General features: G+C 40.6%; 1 protein-coding gene across 1 annotated transcript in view; it reads right to left on the reverse strand.

Annotated features, from left to right (window-relative positions):
* Positions 1-400: 400 nt before the first annotated feature.
* NPTX2 (neuronal pentraxin 2) overlaps positions 401-17,637 on the reverse strand; it is a 129,493-nt gene continuing 112,256 nt past the window's right edge. The window contains exons 4-5 of the mRNA XM_053694407.1: positions 9,205-9,384; positions 401-1,289 (exon numbers count right to left, since the gene is read on the reverse strand). Coding sequence (XP_053550382.1) covers positions 1,062-1,289; positions 9,205-9,384 — 408 coding nt within the window. The 3' untranslated portion in view covers positions 401-1,061. The remainder of the gene's footprint in view (positions 1,290-9,204; positions 9,385-17,637) is intronic.

A 17,637-nucleotide genomic window follows, 5' to 3' on the forward strand; every position in this document is an offset into this window, starting at 1 on the left:
ATCATTTGACAAGATTTTTTTGGCCTCTGAAAGAGGATATTGTGGCCCATTTATCAAGCTCCGAATGGAGCTTGAGGGCCCGTGTTTCTGGCAAGCCTGCAGGCTCGCCAGAAACAGCAGTTATGAAGCAGCGGTCTAAAGACCGCTGCTCCATAACCTGTCCGCCTGCTCTGAGGCGGACAGAGATCGCCACAATTCAACCCAAACGAGTACGATCTGGTTGTTTGCCGCCCCCCTGCTGGCAGCCGATTGGCCGCAAATCTACAGGGGGCGGCGTTGCACCAGCAGCTCACAAGAGCTGCTGGTGCAATGCTGAATACGGAGAGCGTATTGCTCTCCGCATTCAGCGAGGTCTGTTGGACCTGATCCGCACTGTCAGATCAGGTCCGACAGACCTTTCATAAATAGGCCTCCCTGTCGAAATCAGATTCCATTTACAGAACACAAGAAACATTCATTCACTTATAATTCAAACATTACCGGCTTAACCTATAGTAAATTGATCTCCCTCACTGGCCTAGATTTACTGAAGTTTAAAGAGGCACCTCTACTGATATATATCTATAAAATTCCTGTTATTCTATGGAACATATTATTAACTTTAAAGGTTTCATACATGTTAATTAATATAAGACAGAATGTTTTTGAAAGTTTGGGAATTGGAGAAGCACATAGGTATTTGGTTTACTGCATAATACAATGTAGGAATTCTAGACATTATCAAGATGAGTTTTTCAATAAAAATGAAAAGCATATTTGTGTCTTTCTAAATGGCTCTCTGTGAATATTAATATTTAATTTATGTTTTAGATGGAAAATTCCTTTTAAATGTAATTCCCATAAGTGTCAAAGCAACTAAACAGTGTATATATTTTTGTAAGAAAATACAAGGTTCACTGGCTTTCTAATTAAGTAATAAATTCCATTTGTAACAGAGAAACAGCTACTATTTCTCAATATGTTTTAAAAATTCATCTGAGCAAATAAGTGCATTGTAGGATAAATAACCTCATAAGAGATTGTCTCAATAAAGTAGGTCACTTTACGGAAGCTGGCTCTTGCTATAATTCTAATAAACGTTCTTCACATGGCTCCAGGGGTAACTTAGTTGCTCCTCCAAATACATCAACATTATTATCAACCCAGGGTATTACATTCCCAGGCATGTTGGCAGAGCAGTTTGCAATGTTCACTATGTCTTCTGCTTTCAAGACACGGTCCCAGATATTAAACTGGCTCAACTCTCCAACAAAGGCTTGAGTGGCATCAAACCTTCCTCCAACCGTATCCTTTAAAAAAAACAAAAAAAAAAAAACACATTAAAAAATATTGAAATGATGACAAATATTCTCGTGCCTTCAATTAGGAGTTTAAATACGGTAATTAAAAATGTCACTTTCTCTAAAGATATTGTATAATCTGAAGACTTTTGACAAATGATTTATAATAATTATACTGTATGTTCGTAGATAATGAGTTTATTTATGACAAAGATGGTGAAGGAGGCAAGACAATTCCTAAATTCTGAGAATAAACAAAGTATATAATCAATGTCAACAAAGGTAAAGCACTGCAGGGTACTACATACAAAATAATAATAGAAAAAAAAAAAAAGTAGTCTGTGCATCTATATCATCATAATGCAATGCAAATATATGGGAGAGCACTCATCCTTATCTTTTACTATAAGTGCTAGCTCTGAACGTTAATGCTACTTACCGGCTTACTAGATCTTATCTTTATATCAATATTGTCATGCATAAAAAACCTAAAGCTAAAATTTACTATGAGTATATAAGTAACAACATATCCCAATCTAATTATGTTATGGTAAAGGGACATTCAAGTCAAAATTAAACTTTCATGATTCAGATAGCACATGCAATTTTAAATAACTTTCCAAATTACTTTCTCATCAAATTTGCTTTGTTTTCTTGGTATTCTTTGCTGAAAGTCCATCCTAGGTAGGCTCATATGATAATTTCTAAGCCCTTGAAGGCCACCTCTGCAATTTGACAGTTTTTCACAGCTAGGCAGCGCTAGTTCATGTGTGCCATACCATATAGATAACTTTGTGCTTACACTCAAGGAGTTATTTATGAGTCAGCACTAATTGGCTAAAGTGCAAATTAACAGCGTTGGTTATGCAAAACTGAGGAATGGGTAATAAAGATTATCTATATTTTTGAACAATACAAATTTTCAAGTAGACTGTCCCTTTAAAGACAAATACTGCCCAAGCTAAAAAACATAATTTATGCTTACCTGATAAATTCCTTTCTTCTGTTGTGTGATCAGTCCACGGGTCATCATTACTTCTGGGATATAACTCCTCCCCAACAGGAAATGCAAGAGGATTCACCCAGCAGAGCTGCATATAGCTCCTCCCCTCTACGTCAGTCCCAGTCATTCGACCAAGAATCAACGAGAAAGGAGTAACCAAGGGTGAAGTGGTGACTGGAGTATCATTTTAAAAGATATTTACCTGCCTTAAAAACAGGGCGGGCCGTGGACTGATCACACAACAGAAGAAAGGAATTTATCAGGTAAGCATAAATTATGTTTTCTTCTGTTATGTGTGATCAGTCCACGGGTCATCATTACTTCTGGGATACCAATACCAAAGCAAAAGTACACGGATGACGGGAGGGATAGGCAGGCTCATTATACAGAAGGAACCACTGCCTGAAGAACCTTTCTCCCAAAAATAGCCTCCGAAGAAGCAAAAGTGTCAAATTTGTAAAATTTGGAAAAAGTATGAAGCGAAGACCAAGTTGCAGCCTTGCAAATCTGTTCAACAGAGGCCTCATTCTTAAAGGCCCAAGTGGAAGCCACAGCTCTAGTGGAGTGAGCTGTAATTCTTTCAGGAGGCTGCTGTCCAGCAGTCTCATAGGCTAAACGTATTATGCTACGAAGCCAAAAAGAGAGAGAGGTAGCAGAAGCTTTTTGACCTCTCCTCTGTCCAGAATAAACGACAAACAGGGAAGAAGTTTGGCGAAAATCTTTAGTTGCCTGCAAGTAGAACTTGAGGGCACGAACTACATCCAGATTGTGTAGAAGACGTTCCTTCTTTGAAGAAGGATTTGGGCACAAGGATGGAACAACAATCTCTTGATTGATGTTCCTGTTAGTGACTACCTTAGGTAAGAACCCAGGTTTAGTACGCAGAACTACCTTGTCTGAGTGAAAAATCAGATAAGGAGAATCACAATGTAAGGCTGATAACTCAGAGACTCTTCGAGCCGAGGAAATAGCCATTAAAAACAGAACTTTCCAGGATAACAATTTTATATCAATGGAATGAAGGGGTTCAAACGGAACACCCTGTAAAACGTTAAGAACTAAGTTTAAACTCCATGGCGGAGCAACAGCTTTAAACACAGGCTTGATCCTAGCTAAAGCCTGACAAAAGGCCTGGACGTCTGGATTTTCTGACAGACGCCTGTGTAACAAGATGGACAGAGCTGAAATCTGTCCCTTTAATGAACTAGCTGATAAACCCTTTTCTAAACCTTCTTGTAGAAAAGACAATATCCTAGCGATCCTAACCTTACTCCAGGAGTAACCTTTGGATTCGCACCAGTATAGGTATTTACGCCATATTTTATGGTAAATCCTTCTGGTAACAGGCTTCCTAGCCTGTATCAGGGTATCAATAACCGACTCAGAAAAACCACGTTTTGATAAAATCAAGCGTTCAATTTCCAAGCAGTCAGCTTCAGAGAAGTTAGATTTTGATGTTTGAATGGACCCTGTATCAGAAGGTCCTGTCTTAGAGGTAGAGACCAAGGCGGACAGGATGACATGTCCACTAGATCTGCATACCAAGTCCTGCGTGGCCATGCAGGCGCTATTAGAATCACTGATGCTCTCTCCTGTTTGATTTTGGCAATCAATCGAGGAAGCAGCGGGAAGGGTGGAAACACATAAGCCATCCCGAAGTTCCAAGGTGCTGTCAAAGCATCTATCAGAACCGCTCCCGGATCCCTGGATCTGGACCCGTAGCGATGAAGTTTGGCGTTCTGGCGAGACGCCATGAGATCTATCTCTGGTTTGCCCCAACGTCGAAGTATTTGGGCAAAGACCTCCGGATGAAGTTCCCACTCCCCCGGATGAAAAGTCTGGCGACTCAAGAAATCCGCCTCCCAGTTCTCCACTCCCGGGATGTGGATTGCTGACAGGTGGCAAGAGTGAGACTCTGCCCAGCGAATTATCCTTGATACTTCCATCATTGCTAGGGAGCTTCTTGTCCCTCCCCGATGGTTGATGTAAGCTACAGTCGTGATGTTGTCCGACTGAAACCTGATGAACCCCCGAGTTGTTAATTGGGGCCAAGCCAGAAGGGCATTGAGAACTGCTCTCAATTCCAGAATGTTTATTGGAAGGAGACTCTCCTCCTGATTCCATAGTCCCTGAGCCTTCAGAGAATTCCAGACAGCGCCCCAACCTAGTAGGCTGGCGTCTGTTGTTACAATTGTCCAGTCTGGCCTGCTGAATGGCATCCCCCTGGACAGGTGTGGCCGATAAAGCCACCATAGAAGAGAATTTCTGGTCTCTTGATTCAGATTCAGAGTAGGGGACAAATCTGAGTAATCCCCATTCCACTGACTTAGCATGCACAATTGCAGCGGTCTGAGGTGTAGGCGTGCAAAAGGTACTATGTCCATTGCCGCTACCATTAAGCCGATCACCTCCATGCATTGAGCTACTGACGGGTGTTGAATGGAATGAAGGACACGGCATGCATTTTGAAGCTTTGTTAACCTGTCTTCTGTCAGGTAAATCTTCATTTCTACAGAATCTATAAGAGTCCCCAAGAATGGAACTCTTGTGAGAGGAAAAAGAGAACTCTTCTTTTCGTTCACTTTCCATCCATGCGACCTTAGAAATGCCAGAACTAGCTCTGTATGAGACTTGGCAGTTTGAAAGCTTGAAGCTTGTATTAGAATGTCGTCTAGGTACGGAGCTACCGAAATCCCTCGCGGTCTTAGTACCGCCAGAAGGGCACCCAGAACCTTTGTGAAAATTCTTGGAGCCGTAGCCAATCCGAATGGAAGAGCTACAAACTGGTAGTGCCTGTCTAAGAAGGCAAACCTTAGATACCGGAGATGATCTTTGTGGATCGGTATGTGAAGGTAAGCATCTTTTAAATCCACTGTGGTCATGTACTGACCCTTTTGGATCATGGGTAAGATTGTCCGAATAGTTTCCATTTTGAACGATGGAACTCTTAGGAATTTGTTTAGAATCTTTAAATCTAAGATTGGCCTGAAAGTTCCCTCTTTTTTGGGAACCACAAACAGGTTTGAGTAGAACCCTTGTCCTTGTTCCGACCGCGGAACCGGATGGATCACACCCATTAATAACAGATCTTGTACACAGCGTAGAAACGCTTCTTTCTTTATCTGGTTTGTTGACAACCTTGACAGATGAAATCTCCCTCTTGGGGGAGATAATTTGAAGTCTAGAAGGTATCCCTGAGATATGATCTCTAGTGCCCAGGGATCCTGAACATCTCTTGCCCAGGCCTGGGCGAAGAGAGAAAGTCTGCCCCCCACTAGATCCGGTCCCGGATCGGGGGCTTTCGGTTCATGCTGTCTTTGGGGCAGCAGCAGGTTTCCTGGTCTGCTTGCTCTTGTTCCAGGACTGGTTAGGCTTCCAGCCTTGCCTGTAACGAGCAACAGCTCCTTCCTGTTTTGGTGCAGTGGAGGTTGATGCTGCTCCTGTTTTGAAATTCCGAAAGGGACGAAAATTAGACTGTCTAGCCTTAGCTTTGGCTTTGTCTTGAGGTAGGGCGTGGCCCTTACCTCCTGTAATGTCAGCGATAATTTCTTTCAAACCGGGCCCAAATAAAGACTGCCCCTTGAAAGGTATATTAAGTAATTTGGACTTAGAAGTAACATCAGCTGACCAGGATTTTAGCCACAGCGCCCTACGTGCCTGTATGGCGAATCCTGAGTTCTTAGCCGTAAGCTTGGTTAAATGTACTACGGCCTCCGAAATGAATGAATTAGCTAGTTTAAGGACTCTAAGCCTGTCCGTAATGTCGTCTAGCGTAGATGAACTAAGGTTCTCTTCCAGAGACTCAATCCAAAATGCTGCCGCAGCCGTAATCGGCGCGATACATGCAAGAGGTTGCAATATAAAACCTTGTTGAACAAACATTTTCTTAAGGAAACCCTCTAATTTTTTATCCATTGGATCTGAAAAAGCACAGCTATCCTCCACCGGGATAGTGGTACGCTTAGCTAAAGTAGAAACTGCTCCCTCCACCTTAGGGACCGTTTGCCATAAGTCCCGAGTGGTGGCGTCTATTGGAAACATCTTTCTAAATATTGGAGGGGGTGAGAACGGCACACCGGGTCTATCCCACTCCTTAGTAACAATTTCAGTTAGTCTCTTAGGTATAGGAAAAACGTCAGTACTCGCCGGTACCGCAAAGTATTTATCCAACCTACACAGTTTCTCTGGTATTGCAACGGTGTTACAATCATTGAGAGCTGCTAAGACCTCCCCTAGTAATACACGGAGGTTCTCCAATTTAAATTTAAAATTTGAAATATCTGAATCCAATCTGTTTGGATCAGAACCGTCACCCACAGAATGAAGCTCTCCGTCCTCATGCTCTGCAAGCTGTGACGCAGTATCAGACATGGCCCTAGTATTGTCAGCACACTCTGTTCTCACCCCAGAGTGATCACGCTTGCCTCTTAGTTCTGGTAATTTAGACAAAACTTCAGTCATAACAGTAGCCATATCTTGTAATGTTATCTGTAATGGCCGCCCAGATGTACTAGGCGCCATAATATCACGCACCTCCCGGGCGGGAGATGCAGGTACTGCCGCGTGAGGCGAGTTAGTCGGCATAACTCTCCCCTCGCTGTTTGGTGAAATTTGTTCACATTGTACAGATTGACTTTTATTTAAAGTAGCATCAATACAGTTAGTACATAAATTTCTATTGGGCTCCACCTTGGCATTGGAACAAATGACACAGATATCTTCCTCTGAGTCAGACATGTTTAACACACTAGCAATAAACTTGCAACTTGGTTATAACCTTTTTTAGTAAAAACGTACTGTGCCTCAAAGAGGTACTAAACGATTAAATGATTAAATGACAGTTGAAATAATGAACTGAAAAACAGTTATAGCATCAAACTTTAAAACAACACAACTTTTAGCAAAGGTTTGTTCCCATTAGTAAAATAACAATAATTAAATTTGACATAAAAATTACAGAGCAACGTTTTTATTCACAGTCAATATAAAATTCTCACAGCTCTGCTGAGAGAATCTACCTCCCTCCAAAGAAGTTTGAAGACCCCTGAGATCTGTCAGAGATGAACCGGATCATGCAGGAAATATAAGAGTAACTGACTGGAATTTTTTGATGCGTAGCAAAGAGCGCCAAAAACGGCCCCTCCCCCTCACACACAGCAGTGAAGAGAAACGAAACTGTCACAATTAAAAGCAAACAACTGCCAAGTGGAAAATAATGCCCAAATATTTATTCACTCAGTACCTCAGCAATGTAAACGATTCTACATTCCAGCAAAAACGTTTAACATGATAAATACTTATTAAAAGGATTAGTGACTTTTAACAGAGTAGTTCCGGTGAAATACCATCCCCAGAATACTGAAGTGTATACATACATGTCATTATAACGGTATGGCAGGATTTTCTCATCAATTCCATTCAGAAAATAAAAACTGCTACATACCTCAATGCAGATTCATCTGCCCGCTGTCCCCTGATCTGAAGCTTTTACCTCCCTCAGATGGCCGAGAACAGCAATATGATCTTAACTACTCCGGTTAAAATCATAGTAAAAAACTCTGGCAGATTCTTCCTCAAACTCTGCCAGAGAAGTAATAACACGCTCCGGTGCTATTGTAAAATAACAAACTTTTGATTGAAGTCATAAAAACTAAGTATAATCACCATAGTCCTCTCACACATCCTATCTAGTCGTTGGGTGCAAGAGAATGACTGGGACTGACGTAGAGGGGAGGAGCTATATGCAGCTCTGCTGGGTGAATCCTCTTGCATTTCCTGTTGGGGAGGAGTTATATCCCAGAAGTAATGATGACCCGTGGACTGATCACACATAACAGAAGAAAGTGAGATTAATAAAATCTTTCCGCTGCAAGTAAATGTTTTGTTTGTTTGCTAATAATTAACTTGTGTAGCACATCTGTACATCCAAAATACAGGTAATTTTTTGTCCACAGGGTTTTCAATGGAGCAAAGGATTCTGGATAAGAAAATACAAAAGAGCACCACAATGCTACAGCTTTTTGCTTCTGAAACACATTTTAAACATGAACTCCCACCTGTCAGTGCAAAGCTGATTAATAAAGTTTCAAAAGGGTCACTAAAGTCAAAATCAAACTTTCAATGATTCAGATATATTATTCACTTTTAAGAGACTTTCCAATATACTTTCATTATCAAATTGTGCAGTCTTTTTATATACACAGACTTTCTGATGCACCAGGTGATACTAATCAAGTTCAAGAGTTAGTTGTATATATAGGTAGGCTCAAATCTGATTGGTGGCTGCACATAGATGTTTCTTGTCATTGGCTTTCAGCTAACTCCCAAGTAGTGCATTACTGTTCCTTTAACAAAGGATACCAAAATAATGAAACAAATTAAATAATAGAACTAAATTGTTAAGTTGTTTAAAACTGCAGAATCTGTCTAAAAAATGAAATATTTTTTGGGGGTTTCATGTCTTTTTACAGAAAAAAACCCCCTGTGTACAGCCATTTCACACTTGTTACAAGTCATCGGCATATAATAGTTTTGTGGTTGCTGCATAGTAAAGCTGGTAACAGTATCAGTGTACGTGATAGTAAGTACAAAGACGAGAATAAAAACATTTGACTTTAAACAAAACATTATATAAAATAATTAATTGTGGAGACTTGTATTTCTCAAATTATTTAATAAATGTGTCCTAAGTTCTGCTCCAACTTCTTAGTGTTGTCACATTTTTAAACATATCATTAAACATCATTTGCAAGTTTGATAAAAAAAAAATATTATTTAGAACTTTACTATTGATTAGTACAATCCCTTCTTTTTAAATAAACACTACAGTGTCTTTAAGAAAAAATAATCAAGTCATCCTTACACAAGCTTATTTCATAGGGGCAGTTTCTTATGTAACAAGCAATTATATCATACACTCACCTGCTCCTGTCCTAGAATTAGAATTCCTCCTGGTTTAATTGGGTGCCAAGGGGCCAGGTTGTCTCCTGTGCCATGTTTCTCCCCATCTAGAAAGGCCTCCCACATTCCATCCCTTGTTGTCCAGGTGATACAAATATGATGCCATTTTCCATCACCAATAGAAAATGGGAGCTGGGCTACCTACATAGAACAAGAAAGAAATTAAATACATAATTATATAGCAAAATACAACATTTGATTAAAAAAATATTATAAATATGGAATTTCATGTTTTTTTTTTTTTTAATTATAATGTAAAAGTATGCTTTTGTACCTTGTTTTCTTTCACTGGATTCTTAATAAAAAAGAAATTGGAATAAAATGTAATAATTTTATTTGCATTTATATTTAACAACAATTGTAATGAATAACTAATAGATTTAAAATCTTCAACATCCAACCTTCTATACTTCTAGAAGCAAGTTGGATCTTCTTGTTTAATAACAGATTGTGGATTTGCAAGTTGCCTATAAAAAGGTAACTTTACAGTCAGCTTTCATTTACAGAGCAAGCAAATTGGAGATTTTTCTCCAAGTTATCTACTTTACCCAACTTTCTGCAACATTGTTGATATAGCTGGTGCAATGCTATGGACAGGGGCGGAACTACAGGGGGTGCGGGTCCAGCTTAAAAAAAAATCAATAAAAAACGTTGACCTGCCACTGCCTGCACTGATATCATGTGAGTGTGATGTGATGTTTCACTAGTGTCTTTGTCTCTGACTACAGGGGTTAGTGTTTCTGTTTTACTATTGGTGTTTATGTGTGTATGTGACTGTATGTGTATTTATGCATGTATGTGTGTGTATGTATGTGACTGTGTGTGTATTTATGCATGTATGTGTGTGCATGTATGTGACTGTGTGTGTATTTATGCATGTATGTGTGTATGTATGTGACTGTGTGCGTATTTATGCATGTATGTGTGTGTGTATGTATGTATGTATGTGACTGTGTGTGTATTTATGCATGTATGTGTGTATGTGTGTGTATGTATGTGACCGTGTGCGTATTTATGCATGTATGTGACTGTGCGTATTTATGCATGTATGTGACTGTGCGTATTTATGCATGTATGTGACTGTGTGTGTATTTATGCGTGTATGTGTATGTGACTGTGTGCATATTTATGCATGTATGTGTGTGTGTATGTATGTATGTGACTGTGTGAATTTATGCGTGTGTGTATGTATGTGACTGTGTGTGTATTTATGCATGTGTGTGACTGTGTGCGTATTTATGTATGTATGTATGTATGTGACTGTGTATTTATGTATGTGTGTGTGTATGTATGTATGTGTGTATGTGACTGTGTGTGTGTGTAAGTATATATGTGACTGTGTGTGTGTGTATGTATATATGTGACTGTGTGTGTGTGTATGTATGTATGTGACTGTGTGCGTATTTATGCATGTGTGTGTGTGTGTGTATGTATGCATGTGTATGTATGTGACTGTGCACGTATTTATGCATGTATGTGACTATGTATGTATGTATGTGACTGTGTGTATGCATGTATGTATGTGACTGTGTGCATATTTATGCATGTGTGTATGTATGTATGTGACTGTGTGTATATTTATGCATGTGTATGTATGTGACTGTGTGCATATTTATGCATGTGTGTGTGTGTATATATATATATATATGTGACTGTGTGTGTATTTATGAGTGACTGTGTGTGTATGTATGTATGTATGTGTGTGACTGTGTGTGTATTTATGTATGCGTGTATGTATGTGACTGTGTTTGCATTTATGCATGTATGTGTGTATGTTTGTGACTGTGTGTGTATTTATGCATGTATGTGTGTATGTATGTATGTATGTGACTGTGTGTGTATTTATGCATGTGCGTGTGTGTTTATGCATGTGTGTATGTATGTGACTGTGTGTGTATTTATGCATGTGTGTGTGTATGTATGTATGTGACTGTGTGTGTATTTATGCGTGTGTGTGTGTGTATTTATGCATGTATGTGTGTGAGTGTGTATGTATGTGACTGTGTTTGTATTTATTCATGTATGTATGTATGTGACTGTGTGTGTATGTTTGTGACTGTATGTGTATTTATGCATGTATGTGTGTGGGTGTATGTTTGACTGTGTGTATTAATGCATGTATGCGTGTGTGTGTGTGCGCGTGTGTGTATTTATGCATGTACGTGTGTGTGTATGTATGTGTGTGTGTATTTATGCATGTATATGTGTGTGTGTATGTGATTGTGTGTGTATGCATGTATGTGTGTGTGTGTGTGTATGTGACTGTGTGTGTATTTATTAATGTATGTGACTGTGTGTGTATGTTTGTGACTGTGTGTGTATTTATGCATGTATGTGTGTGGGTGTATGTTTGTGTGTGTGTATTAATGTATGTGTGTGTATATGTATGTGATTGTGTGTGTATTTATGCATGTATGTATGTATGTATGTGTGTGTGTATGTGACTGTGTGCATATTTATTCATGTATGTATGTGACTGTGTGTGTATTTATGCATGTGTGTGTGTGTATGTATGTGACTGTGTGTGTATTTATTCATGTATGTATGTATGTGACTGTGTGTGTATTTATGCATGTATGTGTGTGGGTGTATGTTTGACTGTGTGTGTGTATTAATGCATGTATGTGTGTGTGTATGTATGTATGTATGTGACTGTGTGTGTATTTATGCATGTATGTGTGTATGTATGTATGTGATTGTGTGTGTATTTATGTATGTGTGTGTGTATGTATGTGACTGTGTGTGTATTTATGCATGTGTGTATGTATGTGACTGTGTGTGTATTTATTCATGTATTTATGTATGTGACTGTGTGTGTATTTTTGCATGTATGTGTGTGGGTGTATGTTTGACTGTGTGTGTGTATTAATGCATGTGTGTGTGTGTATGTATGTATGTGACTGTGTGTGTGTATTTATGCATGTATGTGTGTGTATGTATGTGATTGTGTGTGTATTTATGTATGTGTGTGTATATGACTGTGTGTATGTGACTGTGTGTATTTATGCATGTGTGTGTAACTGTGTATTTATGCATGTATGTGTGTGTGTGTGTATGTGACTGTGTGTGTATTTATGCATGTGTGTGTGTGTATGTATGTGACTGTGTGTGTATTTATTCATGTATTTATGTATGTGACTGTGTGTGGGTGTATGTTTGACTGTGTGTGTGTATTAATGTATGTGTGTGTGTATGTATGTATGTGACTGTGTGTGTATTTATGCATGTATGTGTGTGTGTGTATGTATGTGATTGTGTGTGTATTTATGCATGTATGTGTGTGCATGTATGTTTGTGACTGTATGTATGTGACTGTGTGTATTTATGCATGTGTGTGTAACTGTGTATTTATGCATGTATGTGTGTGTGTATGTGACTGTGTGTGTGTATTTATGCATGTATGTGTATGTTTGTGGAACCAGCAAATTACAGACTTTGTTACTACAGCATGGGGGGGCGGGGGGTAAACAATGTCACTATACAGTACCACTATATACAGTACTGGGGGGCTGGACTATGTCACAAAGTACAGTGGTCACTTTATAAAGTACTGGGACGAGTAGGGTCAGGCCAGCCATCTCACCGGCAGATTACAGACCTTCTTAGATTCTTGCACCTGGGCCCTGTGTTTTCTAGTTACACCTCTGTCTATGGAAAAAGCATGTGTGTGTGATTCTTTATCATTTTACATAAATTGCGACATACAAAAACAAATCTAAAATTTACAAATACAATTTTATTTAAAGAATACAATTTATTTTTTTAGAATACAGATCTTTAATTGCAAACAATTCTTTTTTTGGAAGTACAATTTCGTTTTTTGGAAGTACAATCTTCTTTTTCAAAGTACACTTTTCATTTTTAGAAAACAGAATTTATGCTTACCTGATAAATTACTTTCTCCAACGGTGTGTCCGGTCCACAGCGTCATCCATTACTTGTGGGAATATTCTCTTCCCTAACAGGAAATGGCAAAGAGCACAGCAAAAGCTGCCCATATAGCCCCTCCTCAGGCTCCGCCCCCAGTCATTCGACCGACGGTTAGGAGAAAAAAAGGAGAAACTATAGGGTGCCGTGGTGACTGTAGTGTAAAGAGAAAGACATTTTTCAAACCTGATTAAAAAACCAGGGTGGGCCGTGGACCGGACACACCGTTGGAGAAAGTAATTTATCAGGTAAGCATAAATTCTGTTTTCTCCAACATTGGTGTGTTCGGTCCACGGCGTCATCCATTACTTGTGGGAACCAATACCAAAGCTTTAGGACACGGATGAAGGGAGCGAGCAAATCAGGTTACCTAAACGGAAGGCACCACGGCTTGCAAAACCTTTCTCCCAAAAATAGCCTACGAAGAAGCATAAGTATCAAATTTGTAGAATTTGGCAAAAGTGTGCAGAGAAGACCAAGTCGCTGCCTTACATATCTGATCAACAGAAGCCTCGTTCTTGAAGGCCCATGTGGAAGCCACAGCCCTAGTAGAGTGAGCTGTGATTCGTTCAGGAGGCTGCCATCCGGCAGTCTCATAAGCCAATCGGATAATGCTTTAAAGCCAGAAAGAAAGAGAGGTAGCAGTAGCTTTTTGTCCTCTCCTCTTACCAGAGTAAACGACAAACAAAGATGAGGTTTGTCTAAAATCCTTTGTTGCTTCTAAATAGAACTTTAAAGCACGAACTACATCTAAATTGTGTAACAAACGTTCCTTCTTTGAAACTGGATTCGGACACAGAGAAGGAACAACTATTTCCTGGTTAATATTCTTGTTGGAAACAACTTTTGGAAGAAAACCAGGCTTAGTACGCAAAACGACCTTATCTGAATGGAACACCAGATAGGGTGGATCACACTGCAAAGCAGATAATTCAGAAACTCTTCTAGCAGAAGAAATAGCAACCAAAAACAGAACTTTCCAAGATAGTAACTTGATATCTATGAAATGTAAAGGTTCAAACGGAACCCCTTGAAGAACTGAAATAACTAAATTTAGACTCCAAGGAGGAGTCATGGGTCTGTAAACAGGCTTGATTCTGACCAAAGCCTGTACAAAAGCTTGTACATCTGGCACAGCTGCCAGTCGTTTGTGTAACAAGACAGATAAAGCAGAAATCTGTCCTTTTAGAGAACTCGCTGACAACCCTTTATCTAAACCTTCTTGGAGAAAGGAGAGAATCTTAGGAATTTTAATCTTACTCCAGGAAAATCCCTTGGATTCACACCAACAGATATATTTTTTCCATATTTTATGGTAAATCTTTCTAGTCACAGGTTTTCTGGCTTGAACCAGAGTATCTATCACTGAATTTGAAAACCCACGCTTGGATAAAATCAAGCGTTCAATTTCCAAGCAGTCAGCTGCAGAGAGACTAGATTTGGATGTTCGAATGGACCTTGTACTAGAAGATCCTGTCTCAAAGGTAGCTTCCATGGTGGAGCCGATGACATATTCACCAGGTCTGCATACCAAGTCCTGCACGGCTACGCAGGAGCTATCAGAATCACAGAGGCTTTCTCCTGTTTGATCCTGGCTACGAGCCTGGGAAGGAGAGGGAACGGTGGAAACGCATAAGCTAGGTTGAACGACCAAGGCGCCACTAATGCATCCACTAGAGTCGCCTTGGGATCCCTGGATCTGGACCCGTAGCAAGGAACCTTGAAGTACTGACGAGACGCCATCAGATCCATGTCTGGAATGCCCCATAATTGAGTCAACTGGGCAAAAACCTCCGGGTGGAGTTCCCACTCCCCCGGATGGAAAGTCTGACGACTCAGATAATCCGCCTCCCAGTTGTCTACACCTGGAATGTGAATTGCAGATAGATGGCAGGAGTGATCCTCCGCCCATTTGATGATCTTGGATACCTCTCTCATCGCCAAGGAACTCTTTGTTCCTCCCTGATGGTTGATGTAAGCTACAGTCGTCATGTTGTCTGACTGGAATCTTATGAATCCGGCCTTCGCTAGTTGAGGCCAAGCCCGGAGAGCATTGAATACCGCTCTCAGTTCCAGGATGTTTATCGGGAGAAGAGACTCTTCCCGAGACCATAGACCCTGAGCTTTCAGGGAATCCCAGACCGCGCCCCAGCCTAATAGACTGGCGTCGGTCGTGACAATGACCCACTCTGGTCTGCGGAAACTCATTCCCTGAGACAGGTGATCCTGGGTCAACCACCAACGGAGTGAGTCTCTGGTCATCTGGTCTACTTGAATCTGTGGAGACAAGTCTGCATAGTCCCCATTCCACTGATTGAGCATGCACAGTTGTAATGGTCATAGATGAATTTGAGCAAAAGGAACTATGTCCATTGCTGCAACCATCAATCCTACTACTTCCATGCACTGAGCTATGGAAGGCTGCAGAATAGAGTGAAGAACTTGACAAGCATTTAGAAGCTTTGTCTTTCTGACTTCTGTCAGGAAGATCTTCATTTCTAAAGAATCTATTATTGTTCCCAAAAAGGGAACTCTTGTTGACGGAGACAGGCAACTCTTTTCTATGTTCACCTTCCACCCGTGAGATCTGAGAAAGGCTAGAACAATGTCTGTATGAGCCTTTGCCTTGGAAAGAGACGACGCTTGAATTAGAATGTCGTCTAGATAAGGTGCCACTGCAATGCCCCTTGGTCTTAGAACCGCCAGAAGGGACCCTAGCACCTTTGTGAAAATTCTGGGAGCAGTGGCTAACCCGAATGGAAGAGCCACGAACTGATAATGTTTGTCCAGAAAGGCGAACCTTAGGAACTGATGATGATCTTTGTGGATAGGAATATGTAGGTACGCATCCTTTAAATCCACGGTAGTCATATATTGACCCTCCTGGATTGTAGGTAAAATTGTTCGAATGGTTTCCATTTTGAACGATGGAACTCTGAGAAATTTGTTTAGAATTTTTAAATCCAGAATTGGTCTGAAAGTTCCCTCTTTTTTGGGAACTGCACACAGGTTTGAGTAAAACCCCTGACCTTGTTCCACAGTTGGAACAAAGTGTATCACTCCCATCTTTAACAGGTCTTCTACACAATGTAAGAATGCCTGTCTCTTTATTTGGTCTGAAGATAAGCGAGACATGTGGAACCTTCCCCTTGGGGGCAGTTCCTTGAATTCTAGAAGATAACCCTGAGAAACTATTTCTAGTGCCCAGGGATCCGGAACATCTCTTGCCCAAGCCTGAGCAAAGAGAGAGAGTCTGCCCCCTACTAGATCCGGTCCCGGATCGGGGGCTACCCCTTCATGCTGTCTTGGTAGCAGCAGCAGGCTTCTTGGCCTGTTTACCCTTGTTCCAGCCTTGCATTGGTTTCCAAGCTGGTTTAGCCTGGGAAGCGTTACCCTCTTGTCTAGAGGCTGCAGAGTTAGAAGCCGGTCCGTTCCTGAAATTGCGAAAGGAACGAAAATTGGACTTATTCTTAGCCTTGAAAGGCCTATCCTGTGGGAGGGCATGGCCCTTCCCCCCAGTGATGTCTGAAATAATTTCTTTCAATTCTGGCCCAAAAAGGGTCTTACCTTTGAAAGGGATATTAAGCAATTTTGTCTTGGAAGATACATCCGCCGACCAAGACTTTAGCCAGAGCGCTCTGCACGCCACAATTGCAAACCCTGAATTTTTCGCCGCTAATCTCGCTAATTGCAAAGCGGCATCTAAAATAAAGGAATTAGCTAACTTAAGTGCGTGAATTCTGTCCATGACTTCCTCATATGGAGTCTCCATATTAAGCGACTTTTCTAGTTCATTGAACCAGAAACAAGCCGCCGTAGTGACAAGAATAATGCACAAAATTGGTTGGAGGAGGTAACCTTGCTGAACAAAAATCTTTTTAAGCAAACCCTCCAATTTTTTATCCATAGGATCTTTGAAAGCACAATTTTCCTCAATGGGAATAGTCGTGCGTTTGGCTACGGTAGAAACTGCCCCCTCAACCTTAGGGACTGTTTGCCATGTGTCCTTCCTTGGGTCGACCATGGGGAACAATTTCTTAAATATAGGAGGTGGGACAAAGGGTATGCCTGGTTTCTCCCACTCCTTATTCACTATGTCCGCCACCCTTTTAGGGATCGGAAAGGCATCAGGGTGCACCGGGACCTCTAAGAATTTGTCCATCTTGCACAATTTTTCTGGAATGACCAAAGAGTCACAATCATCCAGAGTAGATAGCACCTCCTTAAGTAATGTACGGAGATGCTCTAACTTAAATTTAAACGTCACAACATCAGGTTCTGCCTGTTGAGAAATTCTTCCTGAATCTGAAAGTTCTCCCTCCGACAAACCCTCCCTCACTGCCACTTCTGACTGGTGTGAGGGTATGACAGATAAACTATCGTCAGCGCCTTCTTGCTCCACTGTATTTAAAACTGAGCAATCACGCTTTCTCTGAAATGCTGGCATTTTTGGATAAAATATTAGCT

This window comes from Bombina bombina, chromosome 11 (genome assembly GCF_027579735.1).
Source record: "Bombina bombina isolate aBomBom1 chromosome 11, aBomBom1.pri, whole genome shotgun sequence".
In the NCBI taxonomy this organism is placed as follows: Eukaryota; Metazoa; Chordata; class Amphibia; order Anura; family Bombinatoridae; genus Bombina; species Bombina bombina.